The 20333-nt window shown below is 36.4% G+C and overlaps 1 protein-coding gene across 2 annotated transcripts in view; it reads left to right on the forward strand.

The window, feature by feature from the left end:
* PIK3C2A (phosphatidylinositol-4-phosphate 3-kinase catalytic subunit type 2 alpha) overlaps positions 1–20333 on the forward strand; it is a 93618-nt gene that overhangs the window by 12424 nt on the left and 60861 nt on the right. The window contains exons 1-2 of one of the 2 annotated variants that reach the window (XM_081064377.1): positions 10386–10442; positions 12666–13804. In XM_081064377.1, the coding sequence (XP_080920503.1) occupies positions 12731–13804 (1074 nt within the window). In that variant the 5' untranslated portion in view covers positions 10386–10442; positions 12666–12730. Of the gene's footprint in view, positions 1–10385; positions 10443–12665; positions 13805–20333 lie in introns of those variants that run through there. The other variant, XM_081064376.1, reaches the window with a different exon arrangement.

Genomic DNA, 20333 nt, shown 5'->3' on the forward strand with positions numbered 1-20333 from the left:
ATTAGAGCTGATTTTCCGGCTAGGTCTTATTTTCAGGGAAATAAGGTGGCTGTTATTTTCCTCTGACCTTTTGTTTCTTGCTTAAGTACTGGTGGCTCTCATGATTTCTTCCTTGTCTCTTTCTCTTCCCTGTACACATTCTCCCAAGGCAATCTCAACTACTTTCAGGACTTTAGGTCTTCAGTTTTACATAGATAACACCTCAAGATTCATCTCTAGCCAAATTGCTCTGTGAAGCCCAAGGCTAGTATTTCTAATCAACAAGCAGACTTGAACTGTATTTCCCACAAGCACTTCAAAATAGTAATGTGTTTTTGTCTGACTGAAAAGGACCATGTGGTTCTGAAGAACTGTTCTGAGAATACGTGTGATTTTCTTCTTCTCGCAGCGAAAGAAATTAATGGTTTATTATTTGGCACATTTAAGATGACTTCTGGGCTGGGTGGTGGCTCAGGTGGTTGGAGCTCTATGCTTCTAACGCCGAAGGCTGCCGGTTCGATTCCCACAGGGGCCAGTGGGCTCTCAACCACAAGGTTGCTGGCTCAACTCCTCGACTCCCACAAGGGATAGTGGGCAGTGTCCCCTGCAACTAAGATTGAACACGGGCATCTTGAGCTGAGCTGTGCTGAGCTCCTGGATGGCCCAGTTTGTTGGAATGTGTCCTCTCAACCACAAGGTTGCTGGTTCGATTCCCCCAAGGGATGGGGGGCTGTGCCCCCTGCAATTGACAATGACAACTGGACCTGGAGCTGAACTGCGCCCTCCATAACTACGATTGAAAGGACAACAACTTGACTTGGAAAAAATCCTAGAAGTACACACTGTTCCCCAATAAAGTCCTGTTCCCCTTCCCCAATAAAATTTTTAAAAAAAGATGACTTCCAAATACTTTAAATGAAAATGAATGAAACAAGAGTGGATTAAAACTATTGTATCTATTAGGTTAAAATACTCCTTTTAAGTATGAAATTTTTGTGTACTCTTAAGTCTCTTACAGATTACCAAAGACACTCTGCAGTGAAGAATTGCTTCCTAATCTGGTTGATGTTAGATTTCATTTCATTTTTTTGTTTAACAAACACCTGAATGAAAGCTTGCTTGTTTCAGGACTGTTCTGGGTGCTGGGGGTATAGGAACCGAACAGATAAATCCCAGCTTAATGAAATTTACAGCCTCGAGGGGAAAGATAGACAATAACGTTAAGTAAAATATATGGTATACTGGGTGGTAAAATGCTAAGGAGAAAATAAGCCAAGTGCATAGGCATGGAGTTAAAGCCAGTTGTGGTTTTAACAGGGTTATCAGTGAGGACTTGACTCAAATGTCACCTTCTCAATTAAGACTTGCAGAAGGTTAGAGTGAGCTGTTCAGCTATCCAGGGGAAGATCAGTGCAGTCAGGGAACAGGAGCAAAGGCTGAGCGAGAAGCATAATGTATTTGAGGAAAACCAAGGAGGCCAGTGTGACAGGAGCAGAGAGGAGAGTGTCAGGAGAGAGGTAACAGGGGGGCCAGTGCTTGGAGAACCTGGTGGACTGTTGCCAAGATTTTACCTTTTCTTGGAGCTGTTGAAAGTGCTGAGCAGAGGGCTGAGAAGATGTAGGTTTTTCCAGCATCACTGGCTGCTGTGTGGAAAATAGTCTGAAGCGGGGCGGGATAGAGGGGTGGCAGAGACAGATTGGAAGGCTATTTCAGTAATCCAGGCAAGAGATGATGGTTGGATGGTCTAGCATGGTAGCTGGAATATAATGAAGAAATGCCTAGATTCAGAAATATTTGAATGGAGAGCCCGTACGTAGAGTTTATGTACACATCCATAGCTGTCTGATAGAACCACCACCAAACATTGCTGCCTTCCTGACAAGCTATAATTGAATTAGTATTTTCTAATTGAAATAAGAAATATAGTAGATTTACTGGAGTACATAGAATGGTGAGCGTGTACAGTCACCTCCTCCACTGATAGGAATATTCTACTATTCATTTTTAAATGTTTTACAATGCAGCAAGTATTCTTACGTAAATGGATCATGTTATGTGCAGTGTTCATTATTAAATGGCTTACAGATGGTGAAAATTTGAGAAACCATATTTCATAGTTTAGTTTCTTTTGCAGTCTTATCCTTTCCCCATATCTCTTAATGAGTAAGGGTGGTGTCCGTACTTTAGCCTATAGATTGGCAAATGAAGAGGGATAATACAGCTCTATTTGTTTTTTGGTTTTTTATGGTATCACTAAAGAGTTGAACTTCTTGTGTTTATAATAATTTGCCACAAGTAGGTAAAAAAACACCCATATACTATTTATAATGCAGGTGTTGTTTATTTTTCAGATACCATGTGTAATATACATATGAAAATGTAATTAACATGTGGGGAGTGGATTCTTTTATTATGAAATAGCACGTAAGTGCATAAAGCATATATGACTAACACACAGTTGTAAAATAAATACTTGTATAACCAGTCACTAGGTTCGGAACTAGAACATTGCTGGTATCCCAGAAGTTCCCTGATTGAAAATCTTTCTCCCTCCTTCTGTGAGTAACCACTATCCTAAATTTTGATAATCCTTTCATTTCCTTCACAGTTCTACCATTATATAAGCATTCATAAGCAATATAATACTTTTTTTGAACTTTGTATGAATGTTTATAAGCATTCGTAAACAATATAATGTTTTATATTTTTGAACTTTGAATGGAATCGTATGTATTTTTCTCTCTCCATTTGCTTAACATTGTTTCTAAGTTTTATCCATTTTTTAAAAAATTAGTTTGTTTATTGACATTGCTGTATAGAATTTCATTAAATGAACTGTGATATACTAATAAATAATTGGTCTTTGTCTTTGGTTCCTGTCATGCATCTTCTAAAACCCTCGGATCTCCAGAGTGTCTTGTATGCTAATGAGATGACTGTTGTCCAGGACCTCTAGATAGCTACAGGACGGGACTGGTCACCAGAAAGACCAAGGTTTGACTTTGAGGGTAGGAACTTTCAACCCTACCTCCTAACCTCTGGGGAGGAGAGAGGAGCTAGAAATTGAGCTAATCACCATGACCAGTGATTTAATCCACCATGCCTATGTAATGAAATCTCTATTAAAACTCCTAAATTCTAGGGTTTGGGAGCTTCCAGATTAGTGAACACACTGGGGTCCTCTTGGGAGGGTGACGCTTCCAGAGAGGCCATGGGACCTCCATGCATTCTCCCACCCCACCCTTACCCTGAGCATCTCTTCCACTGGCTGTTCCTGAATTGTATCCTCTATAAAAAACTGGTAATAGGTAGCCATGGTAATATCTAGCAAATTATCAAACCTGAGTCGGGATCATGGAAACCCATGATTTGTACTCAGCTTGGGCAAAAGTGTGGGTAACCCAGTACTTGGAAATGGCATCTAAAGTGAAGACAGTCTTACGGAACTTCGCCTACGTGGTGTCTGACACTAAGTGTCAGAATTGAATTGAATTGTAGGACACTCAGTTGGTTTCAGGGGAATTGGATGTTGGTGTGGGAAAAAACCCCGTATATTTGGTATCAGAAGTGTTGTGAGTAGAAACAGACCATGAACATAAAGTTTATTCCCGTTCATCCCTGCAGTGGGTGTGTTTTCCTTCCCCTTGTTTCATATCCTTGTTACAACTTAGTATTGTAAGATTTACAAATTTTTCTCAGTGTTATATGTTTGTAGTGGTATCTCACTATGGTTTTAATATGCATTTCTTTGATTACTAATAAGATTGAGCCTTTTTTCGTATATTTATTGGACATTGGATTTGTGTCTTTGCCCATTTTTTCTTTTAGATTAACTGTCTGTAACTTGTAGGAGTTATTTATTTTGGATTTGAGTCCTTTGGTTATGTGTTAAGATCTTCCTTTCTGTGGCTTGTTTTTAATCATTCTCTTGGTGCCTTTTGTTGAATAAAAGCTCTGAATTTTACTATAGTCAAATTCATTAACTTTTTCTCGTATTGTTAGTGCTTTCTATGTGTTTAAGAAATTTTCCCCTTCTCAGATTCTAAAAATTTGATAGTTTTTCCTTTCACAGTTAGGCATTTGGTTTGTCTTGAGTTGATATCTGCTTAAGATGTGAGGTAGAAGTCCATTGCATTTCCCCTCCATTTGCTCTAGTAACCATTTATTGAAAAAGTTCTTTGCCATGCTCTGATTTGCCACTTTTGTCTTAAATCAGGTGTCTATGTAGCTTTGTGTCTGTTTCTGGGCTGTTAGCCTGTTCTTTAGATTTATCTCTTCCTGCATAAATACCATACTATCTCAAGTCAAGTTAGCTTTATAATCAGTCTTCGTTGGGTAGAGCGAGTCTTCCCATCTAATTCTTTTTCAAGGGGGTTTTGGCTATTTTGGCCTTTTTGGTTAGCAAATACATTTTAGAATAGCCTTGTCAAATTTTATTTTGCAGGTCTGTTTGAATTTTGATTGGGATTGCATTGAACCTATAGATTTATTTCAGAAGTGACATCTTTATAAAATTAATTCTTCAAATTTGTTAATATGGGTAAATATCCTATACAGTCACATAGTCCTAGTATTTGTCAGCAAAGTTTTGTAATTTCCCCTACAACTTTTTGTTATATGTATTATTAGTTAGTTGGTGGGTATCGTGTGTATGTGTGTGTTGTAAATATTACCTTTTTGAAATTTGAGTTTTCTGACCATTTGTTGCAGGTATACAACAATTGATTTTTTGTATGCATGAGTATTATATCCATCAACCTTGCTAAATTCTGGCCTGTAGTTCTATTATCTGCATAGTCTTTGGATTTTTTCACTTAGTCTGTGAATAATATTTTGTTGCTTCTTATTTTATCCTACTGTGCATTTCGTTTTGTTGCCTTTTTGGGTGTCTGGGAAGCTATAAAATGTTGATCAGAAGTGGTGGTGGCCATCTGGTTTTTGTTCATGGTCAAGGGAAAGCTTTTAAGGTTTTACCATTAAGTATATTTGTTGACACCCTTGGTCAAATGAGGAACTTGCCTTCTTTTCATAGTTGGCTAAGAATATCTACTGAGATGAACGTATGCTTTTTCTATTTTAATTCTTTATTGATGTGGTAAATTGCATTTTGTATCTAAAACTGAGATGTTTAGGACTTTCTGTATTTGTATTTGTAAGATTGGTTTATTTTCTTTTCTCACCCCTGGCTGGTTTTGTTAGCAAAGCTACAGTAATTTCATAAAAGATTTGGGGAATATACCTTCTTGTCTATTCTCTGGAACAGTTTGTGAAAGATTGTTATTTCTTCCTTATATAAAGCCAGTGAAGCTCTCTGGCCCTGCAGTTTACTTTGAAGAAAATATTTTTGACTACTAATGGTTGTAAGTTTATTCAACTTTATGTTTCTATTTGAGTAAGTTACTGTCTTTTAGGAATATTTCTACACTTTAAATTTTATTTACTTAAATTTAGTAACAGTATCCTTTATCTTTCTAATCTCTGCTGTATCTGTTGGATGTCCCTTTTTTTATTTTCTCAATTACAGTTGACATTCAGTATAATTTTATATTAGTTTTAGGTGTACAGAATAGTGGTTAGACATTTACATAATTTACGAAGTGATCCCCCCATTAAGTCTAGTACCCACCTGGCACTATGCGTAATTAGAATATTATTGATTATATTCCCTATGCTTTACCCCCTTTTTTTATTCTTGGTATTGTTTATTCCGATCTTATTTTTTCTTGATCAGCGTTACTAGATATCTTATTAGTATTTTCAAAAGAACCAACTTTTGCCTTTGTTGATCTTCTCGGTTGTATATTTCCTGTGACACTAATTTCTTCTCCGTTCTTTATTCCCTTCCTCCTGCTTTTATTTTGCTGTTATTTTTCTAATTTCATGACATGGATGTTTAGTTCATTAATTTTTCAACCTTTCCACTTTTCTAGCATCTTTAAAAATTACTATAAATTTTCCTTTATTTACTGTTACAAGTACTTAACAAGTTTTGATATGATGAGTGTTTTTCCCCATTCTCTGTAAGTTAGTTATCAGTTTGGTATACAGTTAGCTTTAGTATATTTTTTAAATTGTTATCACCTTAACATGAGTAAGGGTAAACATTTTTACTTTTTTTTGTGAACTGCTTATGTAGACTATTAATCCCTTTTTCTGTATTGTTTTTCTTTATGATCTTGTTATATATTAGTAAAATTAGCTCTGTCTCTGTGATATGAGTAGCAAATATTTTTTCCCAGTTTATTTTTTATTGACATTTTTAATGGTTAAGTTATTTTTATATTACCTTTCAGCACCTAGAACAGTGCCTGGTACAGAGTATACATCCAATACTTACTGAAGAAATGGATAAATTCAGTGGTGCGTGTTTGTCAAACAAAAGTTCTTTCTTTAAATATTTATGTACTTGAATATTCTCTCATGGCTTCTAGGTTTTGAATCATACTAGGGCAGCCTTCTTTATGTCAAGGGTACATAGAATTCTGTTTTCTTTGGATTTTATGAGTCTGTTTTTTTACATTTAGATATTTAATCTTTTTATAATTTATCCTATTTGGCCGATTGTGAACACATTTCTCTATGAAATGTTAACAATTTCCTAATTGCAGGTTAATTGGAAATTATATACTTCAAAAAGATACGACAGGCCTTAGTTAAAAGGTATTACTGGGACTTAAAAAATAAAATTTTCTTCTGAAAAAATAACTAATAGGCATTTGAGATACTTTATTGACCTGAGGGAAGGGATGACTTTTGGGAAGACAAAATTTTCATTACTATCCAGAAAGTAATGATGCTGATTTGCTTTGCTTTTTTTACCCCCTCTCCTCATAAATTCTAACCTTGTGTTGTCCACTAGCCACGTTTGGCTGTTGAGCACTTGAACTATGGCTAGTCTTAGGTTGAAATGTGGTAAGTATAAAATATGTACCAAGTTTTGAAGACTTAGTATTAAAATAATGTAAAATACCCCATGCATTTTTTAAAATGTTGATTACCTGTTGAAATGATAATATTTTGGATATAATGGATTAAGTAAAGTATGTGATTAAAATGTAATTTGTTTGTTTTCACTAATATAGCTATAAAAAGTTTTAAATTGCTTATGTGGCTTGCATTCTATTTCTATTGAACAGTAGTGCCCTAACCTAATCTTACCCAGTACAGGGGCAGTCTTCTGTTTTGTTTTTGTAACAGATTTGTACAGTGCCTAACACGAAAGAACTTGTTTCTTTTGTCAGATGAGTTTTTCCCTCCACGAATCAGTAGCGAGAGTATCATCTTGTCTGCTGGAATTTTTCCTTTTAACACAGATGGAAATTTTAAATTTTCTGTTGCCATCTCCCTCTTAGTTTTCAAGATAATGTTTTCTCTCCCCACTTGTTTATTCTCAACTCATCCACGTGATTTTTCAATTTTACTTGAATTATTAATAAATGAGTTTTTTTAATGTTTTTGTTTCAGAATTTGAACTTCTCTGTTAAAAGAACTGTGTCTTAAATTCTCTAGTCATTGATGCATCATTCAATAACTACAGCTTGAGAGTAGAAGGTGAATAAAACAAGAATTCCTGCCCTCGATGAAATTATAAATTTGCCAGTAATCTGGTGATAAAAAATTAACTAGTAAATCGGTACATGATAAAACTAAAAAGCGGTATTAACTAAATCATGATAGAATTAAGAGAAACAATACAGTTTATTAGTGAAGATAGAAATTAACCCTTGGATTGCGGAAGAAAGTTGTTCTTTAAAATGGTTAAAGTATGTTTAGACACCTAAAGATTCCAGATAACTGTTAAAATATGTCATACTGAATTAGAACTGTTTGAATTTGAGCCCTGATTTCGCCACTTGCTAGATGTTATGAGCTTGGGCAGGTTATATAACTTGTGTGCTTAAGTTTCCTCATTTGTGTACCAGGGTCAATAGTAGTAGCTACTTAATAGAAAGATTGTGAGGATTGAATTAGTTAATATATTGCTTGAAGCAATGTTTGACGTATAGTAAATATGCTACAATTTTAACAAATACTTTCAATGGTTACTATAGTCTTCATAATTTGATTTTTAATGGTGACATGGTATTCAGTTCTAAGGGGGTACTGCAATTTATTTTTCTTTGTGATTCATTTTCAGTTTAGAGGAGAAATATTTGTATTGTCAAACTCAAATCTTTGTTTTTCCATTTTCTTAGGTATCTTGAATTTTAAGATCAGAAAGCATTTAGATGTGTAGCAGAACTGATTTTTATTCTTTTTTCTGAGATTTAAATTTAAATTGTAAATGAATTTCTACACAGAAGAAGCCAAGAGCTTTTAAATTAATTGTTTTGGGCCTGCAAATGGTATCCAAAAGTTGAACTGAATAGTTTAATTGCCTTCTTTTGAAGAATTTTAGAGTGGCTAAAGCGCGGTGATCATCACGGTGCTACTTTATGTTGGGACATTTTTGACATGGTATAGTCATCGTCCCAAAACTAGTTATGGGAAAACCCAAGTTTTCCCAGCTTGGGTTAGGAAAACAGTACTGAAGTTTTCATTTTGAATTAGCATGTAGGAAATTATTTCCTGCTAAATGTTTGTCATCTACTAAAGTTTTATTTTTTTATTTCCTGCCAAATTATTATTAAATTATTTCCTGCTAAATGTTTGTCATCTACTGAAGTTTTATTTCTAAAAATTAATGGAGTGTGTCACTTACAGTAGCTCCAGAAAAATAGCTGAAGCACAGGGTTACTTTTGGCCACCTTTTAAGTCCTTTATTACCTTCTGAGCATACGTGCAGGATAATCTTTTGGAAAACTAAAATACGGTAATTTAGCTGCTAATACACTGCTCCCTACTGACCAAAGTTGAACTTACTTTAGCATATACATACTGCTTTACGTTGGTACTAGGGATACAGCAAGCGAACGAACTGATGTGAAAAAAAAAGCACATTCATTGTTAAGATATATTTCAAACTATTTTATACCATTGTCAGTAAATGAAAGGTAACATTAATTTGAAATTTTTGGATTAAGTGTGTTCTCCATTGGATAAACTGTACCTTAAACTCGCTTAAAAAAATAATCCAGATTCCCGTTTCAGAACAATGTCCTGTCATTACCAAATATGGTAGCCCGGAGAATATTTGAATAACAAATTGGCATTTTGCTTGTGGAAGATGAATTACAGTCCATTGTCTTTTATAATGTTTATCTGTCTTGATTTTGTGAAAAATAGGTGGTGTGCTGTGGTGTTCATAACAGGCAATTACATTTGATTCATATCTCCCACCATATATCCTTTCTCTTGTGCAGTCTGAAATCCCTTCTTCAGGACTGTCCATTAGTCCTCATTCCATCCTGTTAAAACACATATACGTAAAATTAATTTACATATTAAGCAAGGTGATTTTAAGTGTTGCCGGGAATAAAGACATGAACAAAGCAGGCTTCTGCACTTAAGTTTATTTTAGTCTGTTGGGTAGATATGCAGGTTAGAGTTTGTGTTAATAAAGATATTAATTATTATGGCAGAAAGTAATTCTAAACAGACTCAAGCAAAGAGGTGGATTTATTGGCTTACATAAATGAAAAGACTGGCCTTGGACATGGGTTAGATCCAGATGCTTAATGTAATATCCAGAGTCTGTCTCATTTCGTTTAACTTAGCTCCGCTCTCTTCTGGCTTGGATACATTCTCAGGCAGCATCTCAAGTGGTAGCAAAGATAGCTGCAGCAATGCCAGGCTTAAATCCTATCAGCTTAGCCACCTCAGTGATAAGCTTCCTTTCTAAACAGTTTCAGAAGTCCTGGGGTTAACTCTGATTGGCCAGACGTGGATCCTCTGGAGTGGTTGGGGGAGGGTCGAGTGGGGGTGTCGGGATGGTCTAGCCCTGTTTGAACTAGGTGGAATTAAAAGGACATCAGTAGTTTCTGAAGTTATAGATACTAGTACCACAAGAAAGCATGCCGAACAGGCAAAAGCAACCATAAATCTACAAAATAAACATACAATTTTTAGTTGAGCTAAAAAAGATGAATTCTGATAGGAACTGCTTTAAGAAAAGCTTCAGACAGGAGGCTGCATTTGAATTGGGCCCTGAAGGACAAGTAGATGTTTTTTCCCAAGGCAGCATGAGTAAAGAAAGGACTTTCTAGGTCACTCATTTGAGAAGTTTGGCAGTGAAAGGATAAAATTAAAATGGAAACTACTAAAGTCTAAAGGAGAATGTTGAGAAAATTTCCACCTCAGTATGGAGAAATCTTTATGGCAGAGGAGCAGAAAAGCAAGTAAAGGAGGAATTAATGCAAAGGAGGGAATCATTCATTATAAAGAAGTAGGGGAATTCAGTGGGATTAAGAATGTAAGTAGAGGGGACAGCCTTAGAAAAAGGGAACGTCCATTCCCTGAGGACAAATGAAGGAAGGTGGTTGCAGTGGCTCTGGCGGTTAAAACAGAAATTTACTGTTAAATAGGTAAGTAGCTTCAGTTTTGTGTTGAAAGTACAGAGAAAAGGTTTACCAGTTATCTACTGCTATGTAACAAACCATCCCAAAGGATTCTGTGGGTTAACAATTTGGCTTAAACTCAGGTTGGGTGATTTCTTCTGCTGGTCTTGGCTGCTGTCACTCCTGTGGCTGTGGTCATATGGACCGTGGATGGGTGACTGTAAGATAGTGGCTTCACGCATGTGTTTGGTGGATGGTGCTGGCCGCTGCCTAGGCCTCTCTCTGGCACGCTCCATTCTCAGTGAGCATTCACCTGGCAGTAGCTGGATTCAAAGAAGTGAAGAGTCAGGCCTTTTATGACCTGGGCTTAGAACTCCCACAATCACTTCTTTCATATTTCGTTGGTCAAAAGCAAGTCACAGAGCCAACTCTTGTGGTGAAGAAAAGAAATAGACGCCACCTCTTTAAGGGGGAAGCAGCAACGTCACGCTGCAAAGAGGAGTTTCTACCGGAATGGGAGGAATTTGTGCCTGTGCTCCACTCCCCCCAGCACTTTATGGGGAAAAATTTCAGTCATGCAGCCAAGTTGAAAGAATTTCAAAGTGAAAGAATACTCGTGTGCCTACCACGTAGATCTACTGTTAACATTTTACTATACTTGCCTTATATATTTATCCATCTATCATCCCTGTTTCCATGAATTCATCTTATTTTTTTTTGATGCATTTCAAAGTAAATTGTAGACAGCAGTGCTTTCCTTTCTTTAAGTACTTTGTGTATATTTAGCAAGAATGAATATTTGTGTACAGTTTTTTATTTTGATAAAACTTACACACAATGAGTACAAATTTTAAATGTACATTGTGTAATATTGCGGTCTACCACTGAAGGGAAAATTTTGGAATAGCTTCTCTGCAAAATGCCTTATTTAACCACGGCTGTGTAAAAGAATTGCAAAGGACGTCTCCTTGAATACCTTTTTCTTCATGTCCTCATCACTAATTATTTTTCCATTTAGTATTGCCTCAACACTTGGGACTTTCATTTGTGACATATTAATTTGAATCTGCTTTGGGTGTTTCCCTATAGCTTTTCATTAACTATTTTTTGCATGTATACTGTTGATAAGCACTACGCTATTATAGAAAAAGATGTGAACAGGACCACTCTTGCTGTTTAAGTATTGAAACTAGGTGTATCTCAAACCAGGTGAGATCAATCGTAGGTGCCATTTATTGAGTGCTTATACTCAGGGCCAATGATAAGCACTTTTAGTTGCATTGTTTCATTTAATCTTTATAATTTGAGAGATAGATACTTTTTCATTTCAGAAGTTAGGAAACTAAGGCATGTGGAAAAGTTTTCACTTGCCCAAAGACTTACAGCTTCATAAATCAAGGTGATGTGACTCCAGACCCACATTTAACCCCTGTGTCATATTGATTAGATGCAGGGAATGTGCCATCTGTTACACAGGGAAAAACTAAGCTTTTAATTGGTCACATTGCTTCACAGGGCAATCTTTATCTAAATTAAGTGTTTGTCTTAAATAGAGAAGTATACATTTTAAAACACTGATCTATGAGAAAATTTAATAAACTGTCTTCTAGTCCATGAATAAATATTTTAACAATTTGAAAAGGAGAAATTTTAGAATTATAACTTGATTTAACTGAAGATAATCAGAAGTGTGATCAAAACTATGTGACAAATTCAGTTTTTCATATGGCATTTTGATAGAATAAATACTTCCTTGATTTTATTGACTAGGTATTGAGTACTTTTATTACTAGCTTTTGAGCAGTTTAACAAATAGCAAAAGATTGAAACCATTTTTGCCTTGCTATTTGCATAACAGTAAATCCTGTCTGAAGTCTTAGAAATAAATGAGTAGCATGTAAGCTATTTCATGCCAAGAATTCTGCCAGAAGTACCACTGGAAAATGGTAGCCATTGTAACAGCTGAAGTAAAAGCTTGTTAAATTCAGGAGCTAAGTTTCCTATTAAGTCAGGGAATTGGATAAAATCATGTATGTCTAAACATCTTCCTTAATCCAACAGTAACTATACAAGATACTTTAAAAGTGTCCCTTCACCCAGATTTCCCCCAACTGTTCATTTTATTTTATTTTATTTGGTAGTGTATTTGTAAGTGGCTTTAAATCCTAACTGAATTATATGGGGTAGGTTAAAAACAAAATATATGTGTTTAAAAAATCTAATTGACTTTATGTTTATTTTTGTGTATAGGTCTTGCTACTTTGGGAACTACAAGGAACAAACAGATTAGGGGAAGGTTGGTCTTTTCAGTGGACATGGCTCAGATATCCAGCAACAATGGATTTAAACAGTGTTCGTCTTCACATCTGGAACCAACGAGAACAAAAGATGTAGACAAAGAAGAAGCATTACAGATGGAAGCAGAGGCTTTAGCAAAATTGCAAAAAGACAGACAAGTGACTGATAATCAGAGAGGCTTTGAGTTGTCAAGCAGCACCAGACAAAAAGCACAAGTTTATAACAAACAGGATTCTGATCTCATGGTGTTTCCTGAGTCAGATACCCAAAAAAGAGCAGTCGATATTGATGTAGAAAAGCTCACCCAAGCGGAACTGGAGAAACTATTGCTGGATGACAGTTTTGAGACAAGGAAAACGCCTGCCTTGCCAGTCGCTCCTGTCCTGAGCCCTTCGTTTTCAGCACAGCTCTATCTTAGACCTACTATTCAGAGAGGACAGTGGCCAGCTAGTTTCTCTGGGCCTTCCACTTACACTTTACCTTCTGTTCATCAGTCAACTTACAGTAGTAAGCAGAGCGCATTCCAAAATGGCTTTAATCCCAGAATGCCTAGTTTTCCATCCACAGAACCTATATATTTAAGTCTTCCAAGACAGTCCCCATATTTTTCCTATCCTTTGACACCTGTCACACCCTTTCATCCCCAAGGAAGCTTACCTACTTATCGTCCAGTAGTCAGTCCGGACATGGCAAAGCTGTTTGACAAAATAGCTAGTACATCAGAATTTTTAAAAAATGGGAAAGCAAGGACTGATTTGGAGATAACAAGTTCAAAAGCTGCAATCAGCACTCTACAGGTATCTCCAAAGTCTGAAGATATCAGTAAATTCGACTGGTTAGACTTGGATCCTTTAAGTAAGCCGAAGGTGGACAGCGTGGAGGTGTTAGGCCATGAAGAACAGAACAGCGTGCCAGGTTTGCTAGCAGAGGATCCCTGGGATGCTGTTCTCCTTGAAGAGCGGTCACCAGCAAGCTGTCACCTTGAACGGAAGGTGAATGGAAAATCTCCTTCTGGGGCAATGGTAACAAGAAGCCAGTCTTTAAATATTCGAACAACTCAGCTCACGAAGCTCCAGGGCCAAATAGCTCAGGTACGGTCTTTTCTTACTAACTTCTCAAACTGAGTAGTACAACGCAATTCATTTTTGTGGGCATGATTTATTAGGCAAAAAATATTTTTCATTTTGAATCTTGTTTTCTTCATTCTTAAGTGTGCTGTGACCCTTAGATTGTGTGGTCAAGGGTTAAATGTGTTTTGGTCTTATTGAAAAATGACTTGCTATTAATACTATCTTTTCTAGGATTATAAATTTTAAAAACCTCTTATCAAGGATCTTGCTACTATGGATAGGCATTTAAGATCATTTTTCTCTGTCTCTCTATGTCTTCCCATTATATATGGTCCTACTTTTTCTTTCTTCATACTTTTTGGTCCTACTTTTTCTTCCTTATGTCTTTTATTTTTCAAGACAAACAAGGAATTCTGGTTTTCAACCCTATCATAGAAATTCCCAGTATATTGTTTTATTGTTTTTAACCATGAGTGAGTGGAAGGGAGAGAGGGAGACTAACCCTAGAGAGATGGGCGAAAAGCCATTTAAAGGACTCTTCACACCTGTATTGATAAAAGCAAAGAATGGGACTATAGTTTATATGATGTAGTTGCTGATTCCTATAGTCTTACCATCTGGAAAAATCAGTTCAGGGGGGCACTGGGGCAGGATGTCTTCCCTCAGAAGAGAAACAGTGGAGTTTAGACTTTGCCTTTCCTAATATAGGATACCTAATTGCAGATCTGTGTTTTATTCTTATTAACTTCTGAGGCTCCTGGGACAGTTGAGCGTCATTTTCACCTTGATGTGAATGATATCATTCAGCCCCTAATTTCTCTTCAGGCACTGGGAACAAGTAGCATTCAGGGAGGGAGAAGTGAATTTTGCATAATCTGGGTGTGTTTATGTTCAATTGTTGACTTTAAAAGGCCATTTTGGGGAGAAAGAAGCAGGTATTAAGGTTTAGAAGAAAGGATGGATCTATTTTGGATGACATGATCAGAATCCAGAAAAATGTTAACCAGTGTAATGGTTTCCAAATGTATTTTGACTACAGCTCACAGTAAGAAGCACGTTATTAAAAACTCTCGTAAGCTTTTCAGTACTATTTACATATTTAGTAAGAATCTCTGAACACTTTCAATGTAAAAACTCACAAGTTAATTATACATTTTAAATCGAATCATAAATATAATCTCAGATTATTTTATCTTAATAGTACATGTCTTGGTTTTTGGTTTTGTTTTTACAAAAGTAACAATTATTTCTGGAAGTTTTTGAAGGGAGAAGGAGAAACTTTAAGGCAAGGATCATCATCAAAAAAAAAAAAAAAAAGTACGGGGAGGACATACCTAGGAGTGGAATTTCTGCTAATTCTTGTTTAGCTTTTTGAGAAACCACCAAACTATTTTCCGTGGTGGCTATATCATTGTACATTCCCACCACCAGTGTCTGAGAGTTCTAGTTTCTCTACATCCTCACTAACACTTGCTATTTTCTGGTTGTTGTAGTCTAGCCATCCTCGTGGCTGCGAAGTGGTATCTCACTGTGGTTTTAATTGCCTTTCCCTGATGACTAAGGATGTTGAGCATCTTTTCATGTGTTTATTGGCCATGTGCATATCCTTTTGGAGAAATGTCTGTTTAAGTCATTTGACCAGTTTAAGAATTGGATTACTCATAGCAGTTTTATTCATAATAGCCAAAAAGTGAAAACCACCCAAATGTTGATCAACTGATGGTGGGTAAACAAAAGTGGTCCATTCATACAATGAAATAATATTCACCCATAAAAAGACATGAAGTCCTGATATATGTATGTATGCTCAGCACGAGTGGACCTTGACAATATAAGTGAAAGCCAGACACACAAAAAGACCACATATTGTTTGATTCAGTTTACGTGATATGTCCAAAATAGGCAAATCTATAGAGAAAGGAAGCAGATTAGGGATGGCTGGTTAGCTTGGTTGGTTAGAGCGTGGTGCTGATAACACCAAGGTTGCTAGTTCGATACCCGCATGGACCACTGTGAGCTGCGCCCTCCTTAAAAAAAAAAAAAAGAAAGAAAGCAGATTAGTGTATGCCAGGTGTTGGGGTGTGAGATAAAGGAGGGGATGGAGAATGATTGCTTCATGGGTTCAGGGTTGTTTTGGGGGAAGGGGGTGATGACAACATATTCTGGAATTAGAACATTTCAGTGTTCTAACCACAGTTAGAACCTGTGGTGATGGCCACACCATTGTGAATGTACTGAAAGCCAGTGAACTGTACATTTTTAAATGGTTAAAATGGCAAATTGTATGCTCTGCATTTTACCTCAATTAAAAAAAAAAAAAAGGCACTTGTCCCCCTGATCCTTCCATCCTGCTCAGGCCAGGTCACGGGTGAATTCATATTTGGGTCAGTGTTCCGATAGAGAGATCCCTCCCCAACTGTGGGTCTCCTTTCTACCTGGTGAGGTATGGCAGCTTGATACCATGCAGCGTGGATTAGGGGGACTAGCTGTTTACAGGAGTTGTTTGGGAAGGCCAACCGCCTGGAAGCTGGAGACCTCAGGAACTAAGGAAAGTTATCTCTGCTCTCAGAGAAAAGGAAGCTCCTGTCCTGCAAGGAGCGGAGTACAGGCTCAGCCCTCCCATTGGCAGAAGGCAAAGCCCCTCTTGTCCTGGCAGCCCAGGAGGAAAATCCAGGTCACTTGTAAATAATCCTGCTCCTTGCATTACACCGTTGTATGTATGCATTCACCTCCACAATGTATGCGTTGAAGCCACAATACATGGATTATATATATTTTTAATAAAATATTTATAAATGAACTTGATTTATTTCATTGTCTCTGTATCTTAAATCCTAACCTTCCCAGCATTGGAAAGTTATCCATTAAGGGAAACAGATTGTTCCAGGTGAGCTAAGATGACTATTCCAAGTGAACTGTGGTTATCATCTTAAACAAGTTGAGGTTTCTGGAGCGAGTGGAATTATTTACTGTCCTACGATCTAAGACTGGGACTCAGAACCTAAGAGTTTCATGCTTTTTATCTGTACTGTAGACATTCAAACTGAACTCGTGTGTGTGTGTGTGTGTGTGTGTGTGTGTGTGTCACAGACACAGTAGATAGTTCCTTAGAATCCTATGATGCCAAAGCGACCCATATCTATTTTATAGTTGAGGAAACTGAGATGTAAAGAAGTTAGGAATTACTCATTGTTTTCATGTAATCATGGTATTGTATGTAGGTAAATGAGCTCTTATACTTTAGAGATGTATACTGAAGAATTTAGAAATGAAGTGTAATAGAGTAATAAGTTACCTGTTACAAGCGATAATTCAAACATGGGTCAAATAATCAGCCTCCCAAACTCAGTGTGTGTCAGTCCTGCAGAGGAGTTTGGGCTAACTCAATCCTGCTTTTACGTGTGTTTGCGGATGTGGGCAGGGGAAGGAAGTGGAGTGTGGAATTTAAGGGGAAAGAGAACTTTTTCACACATATCGTAAGTGATTCTGAGACAGCCAACCTGTTCTCTTGAACTGGCGTTTGGAACCTCGGGGCACCTATGAGGTTAGGAAGGTGACAAGACAAATAGCAAAAGTTAAAAATAGAGCACCCTGGGAACAGTTTCTTTGTAACTTAAAACCCCTAGCCTAGGTTGTAATGCCTTTGCTGAAAACTGCTTCCTTTCTCTGCTGCCCTCTTTAGTTTAGACTGGTCACTTCTGGTTCAACTCATGTTTTGTCCACCCTTTCCTTTGGTGGGGCAGGACTGTGGTACCTATGTCCACCCCTTATACTTTCTCCCTGCATACATTTTTTCCTGTTCATTTTTAGTATTTGTCACAGTACCTTCTTGATATTTTCCTTATTTGGGGTGCTTTCAGAAAGAATTTCACAGGACTAATGAGGATAGGTAGTCTCCTAAAGATAGAAAGAAGTTCCTAGCAAGATCTGGGAAATCAGATCACGTGGAAGATGCAGAGAACGATTAGTTGCTCAGACTCTTAAGAATTAACTAGGCTTCTTGGCAAGACCAGTTTTAGCAGAAGCATGTTCTTAGGTTTTATTTAAAGTATGGTGGAAGGATCAAAGAGAAAGCAATTGAGTTATGAGAGACGTGAGTCAAAGCAAAAATAACATGGCTTGATCAGTTGATTAATCAGAGATTGGAGCTAGATGACTACATGTATTTGCATCAACAGCTTTATTAAATAGCACAATGTCTGAAATTTGAGGTGGCTGAGGCTCCCTGCCCTGTCTTGAAGGAGTCTTAACTGCAGTATGGCTGGGATACAGTTGTTAATCATTCCAGTATACTCTGCCCTATTAAAACCTCATCTAATGATGATTGTATTTGAGCACCAGATTCTAAGAAGAGCCAATGGTAAATTATAGTGTATCTTGAAAAGACTACGGTCATTCAGGATCTAGAAGCTCTGTCATATAAAGAACTGTTGAAAAGATTGGAGATATTTTGCCTGAAGAAGAGAATATTAATTGGAGATAAGTCACTTTGGATCTGAGAGTTTCTTCATCTGTAAAATACAGTTGGTTAGACTAGATGATTTCTCACATCCCTTTTAGGAATAATATTTAAAGTTTGGAAAATTGCCATGTAGAAGAGGAAGTGGACTTTTTTTTCTTTTGAAGTTTTGTATTTTGAACATAGTTTCTCAAACCAATTCAGGGAGTAGCATATCTGAATATTACAGTATTGTTAAAAAAAGATGAAATAGTGGTGTACTAAATTTTTCAGTCTATTAAATAAGTATGTTACTTAGTGCTATTAAGTAGCATTTTGTGGTAGATTTTAATAGCACCAAGGGGTAGCAAGTGCTGAAAGTTAAATACATTTTATAGAAAACATGAAATTAAGCAAATCCTATTTGTTTATATATTTCCTATGTGAATTGAGAAATTTACTAACGATTTTAAAATCCATTGTCCCAGAAAGTAGGACAAGGAACAGTATTCAAGGAAGCAGGTATTATAGTTAAATGTTGACAAAAGAACTTATAAAAATAGCTATTTAATAATGGTCCTCTTAGGTCGTCAGTGCACAATTATTGAAGGTATTTAATCAGAGGTTTGGTGTGCACTTGTTACAGACGCTCTAAGAGAAATTTTATATTCAAAGAAAAGTTCTAAGCCCTCTTACTGATTATAGGATTTCATTTTCTGTGTACAAGAAGTTCTGTTTCATGTAGGCCAAAAGGGCAAGGTAAGCAGAACACCATTAGTGTTGAAGGTCAGTGGCACACACATTGGGTGGAACTTTTAATTTTTCACACACCATTCATCGCTATTTGAAAACTTTTCCCTGTGGTTTATGTTTTTTGTTGGGAAATAAGATTGCAACGTCTAAGTTTTAAAATGACTTTATATAGTTGAGTATTCATTTCCTGTAAGAATTTTATGCTTCGTGGTAAAAATTCAGAAGGGTGTTTTTCTTCTCATTCAGCAAGCTTACTTCCTGTTTCCTTCTAGTGTCGTTTGTTTTGTTAATAATAATTTAAATACTTTAGTTCAAGTGTTTTGTGAAAAAACCAGGAAAAGATATACCGATTCATACTGTCTTCTGGCAATTTAAGTTTAAATCAGACTTTTAGTTAATAGCTATATATTTAGCTACTTTGAGCAGATTTCAAAGATTTTACTAGTGAATCAAATTGTTTTCAGAGATGTGGTTTTGCAAAGTTCTGTGGATATTTACTCTTTCTAAAAGTTAGTTGTGTTAGCATTATAAACATTTATATCCCCATTGACAGAATGTCTAATTATCATTAATTATAAAGAAGAGGGAAACTTGAACAAAACGTGATTTTCATTGTGCAGTGTACTTTCATTGTGAAGTACACTAATTGAATGGGTTACTGAAGTCTTTGTAAAATTTTTAAAAATTTCAAATAAAGTAGTAACCAACTTTGTTCTGAATAGTAACTGGTGTGTGTGTGTGTGTGTGTGTGTGTGTGTGTGTGTGTGTGTGTGTATTTAATGCTTAAAGTAAATTTATTGAAAACTTGGTTGTGTGCCATCTAATTTCTGGGATAATGGCATGAACCTTGGACTTGTGTAGGCTTTCATATTCTTATAACTGCTTTACAGAGATGTATTGATAAGTTTTTGTGAATTATTTAAAATCTTTATCGCTTTCCTTAAACCCGTAATCTACCCTTTTCACTGCCGTCTAGTAGATGACTTTGCTACCTTTTTTTTTTTTTTTTTAATGCTGAAGTCAAGGCCATCCTTTATACGTACTTGTCCACCTTAGATTTACCCTTTCTGGTTTGAGGGAAGAAATATCCCTCCCCTTTTCCAAAACTTAATTCTTTCACCTCTTTTCTTATTCATGTCTCCCCAAAGTATTTTCTACCATTATTCTTTAAAAAGGAGTTTTCACTCACTGCCTTTCCAGGCTCTTACTGTCCTCCATTGTTCTCACCATGTTGCAGAACTTACTTCTGGGAACATGAATACTAATTGCCAATCTAGTGACCCTATTCACTGTCCAGCCCAGTTTGCTTCATTTGCAGCAATTGACTACATCCTTTTTTTTTTTTTTTTTTTTTGAAAC

The sequence above is a fragment of the Rhinolophus hipposideros genome, assembly GCF_964194185.1.
Source record: "Rhinolophus hipposideros genome assembly, chromosome: 10".
NCBI lineage: Eukaryota > Metazoa > Chordata > Mammalia > Chiroptera > Rhinolophidae > Rhinolophus > Rhinolophus hipposideros.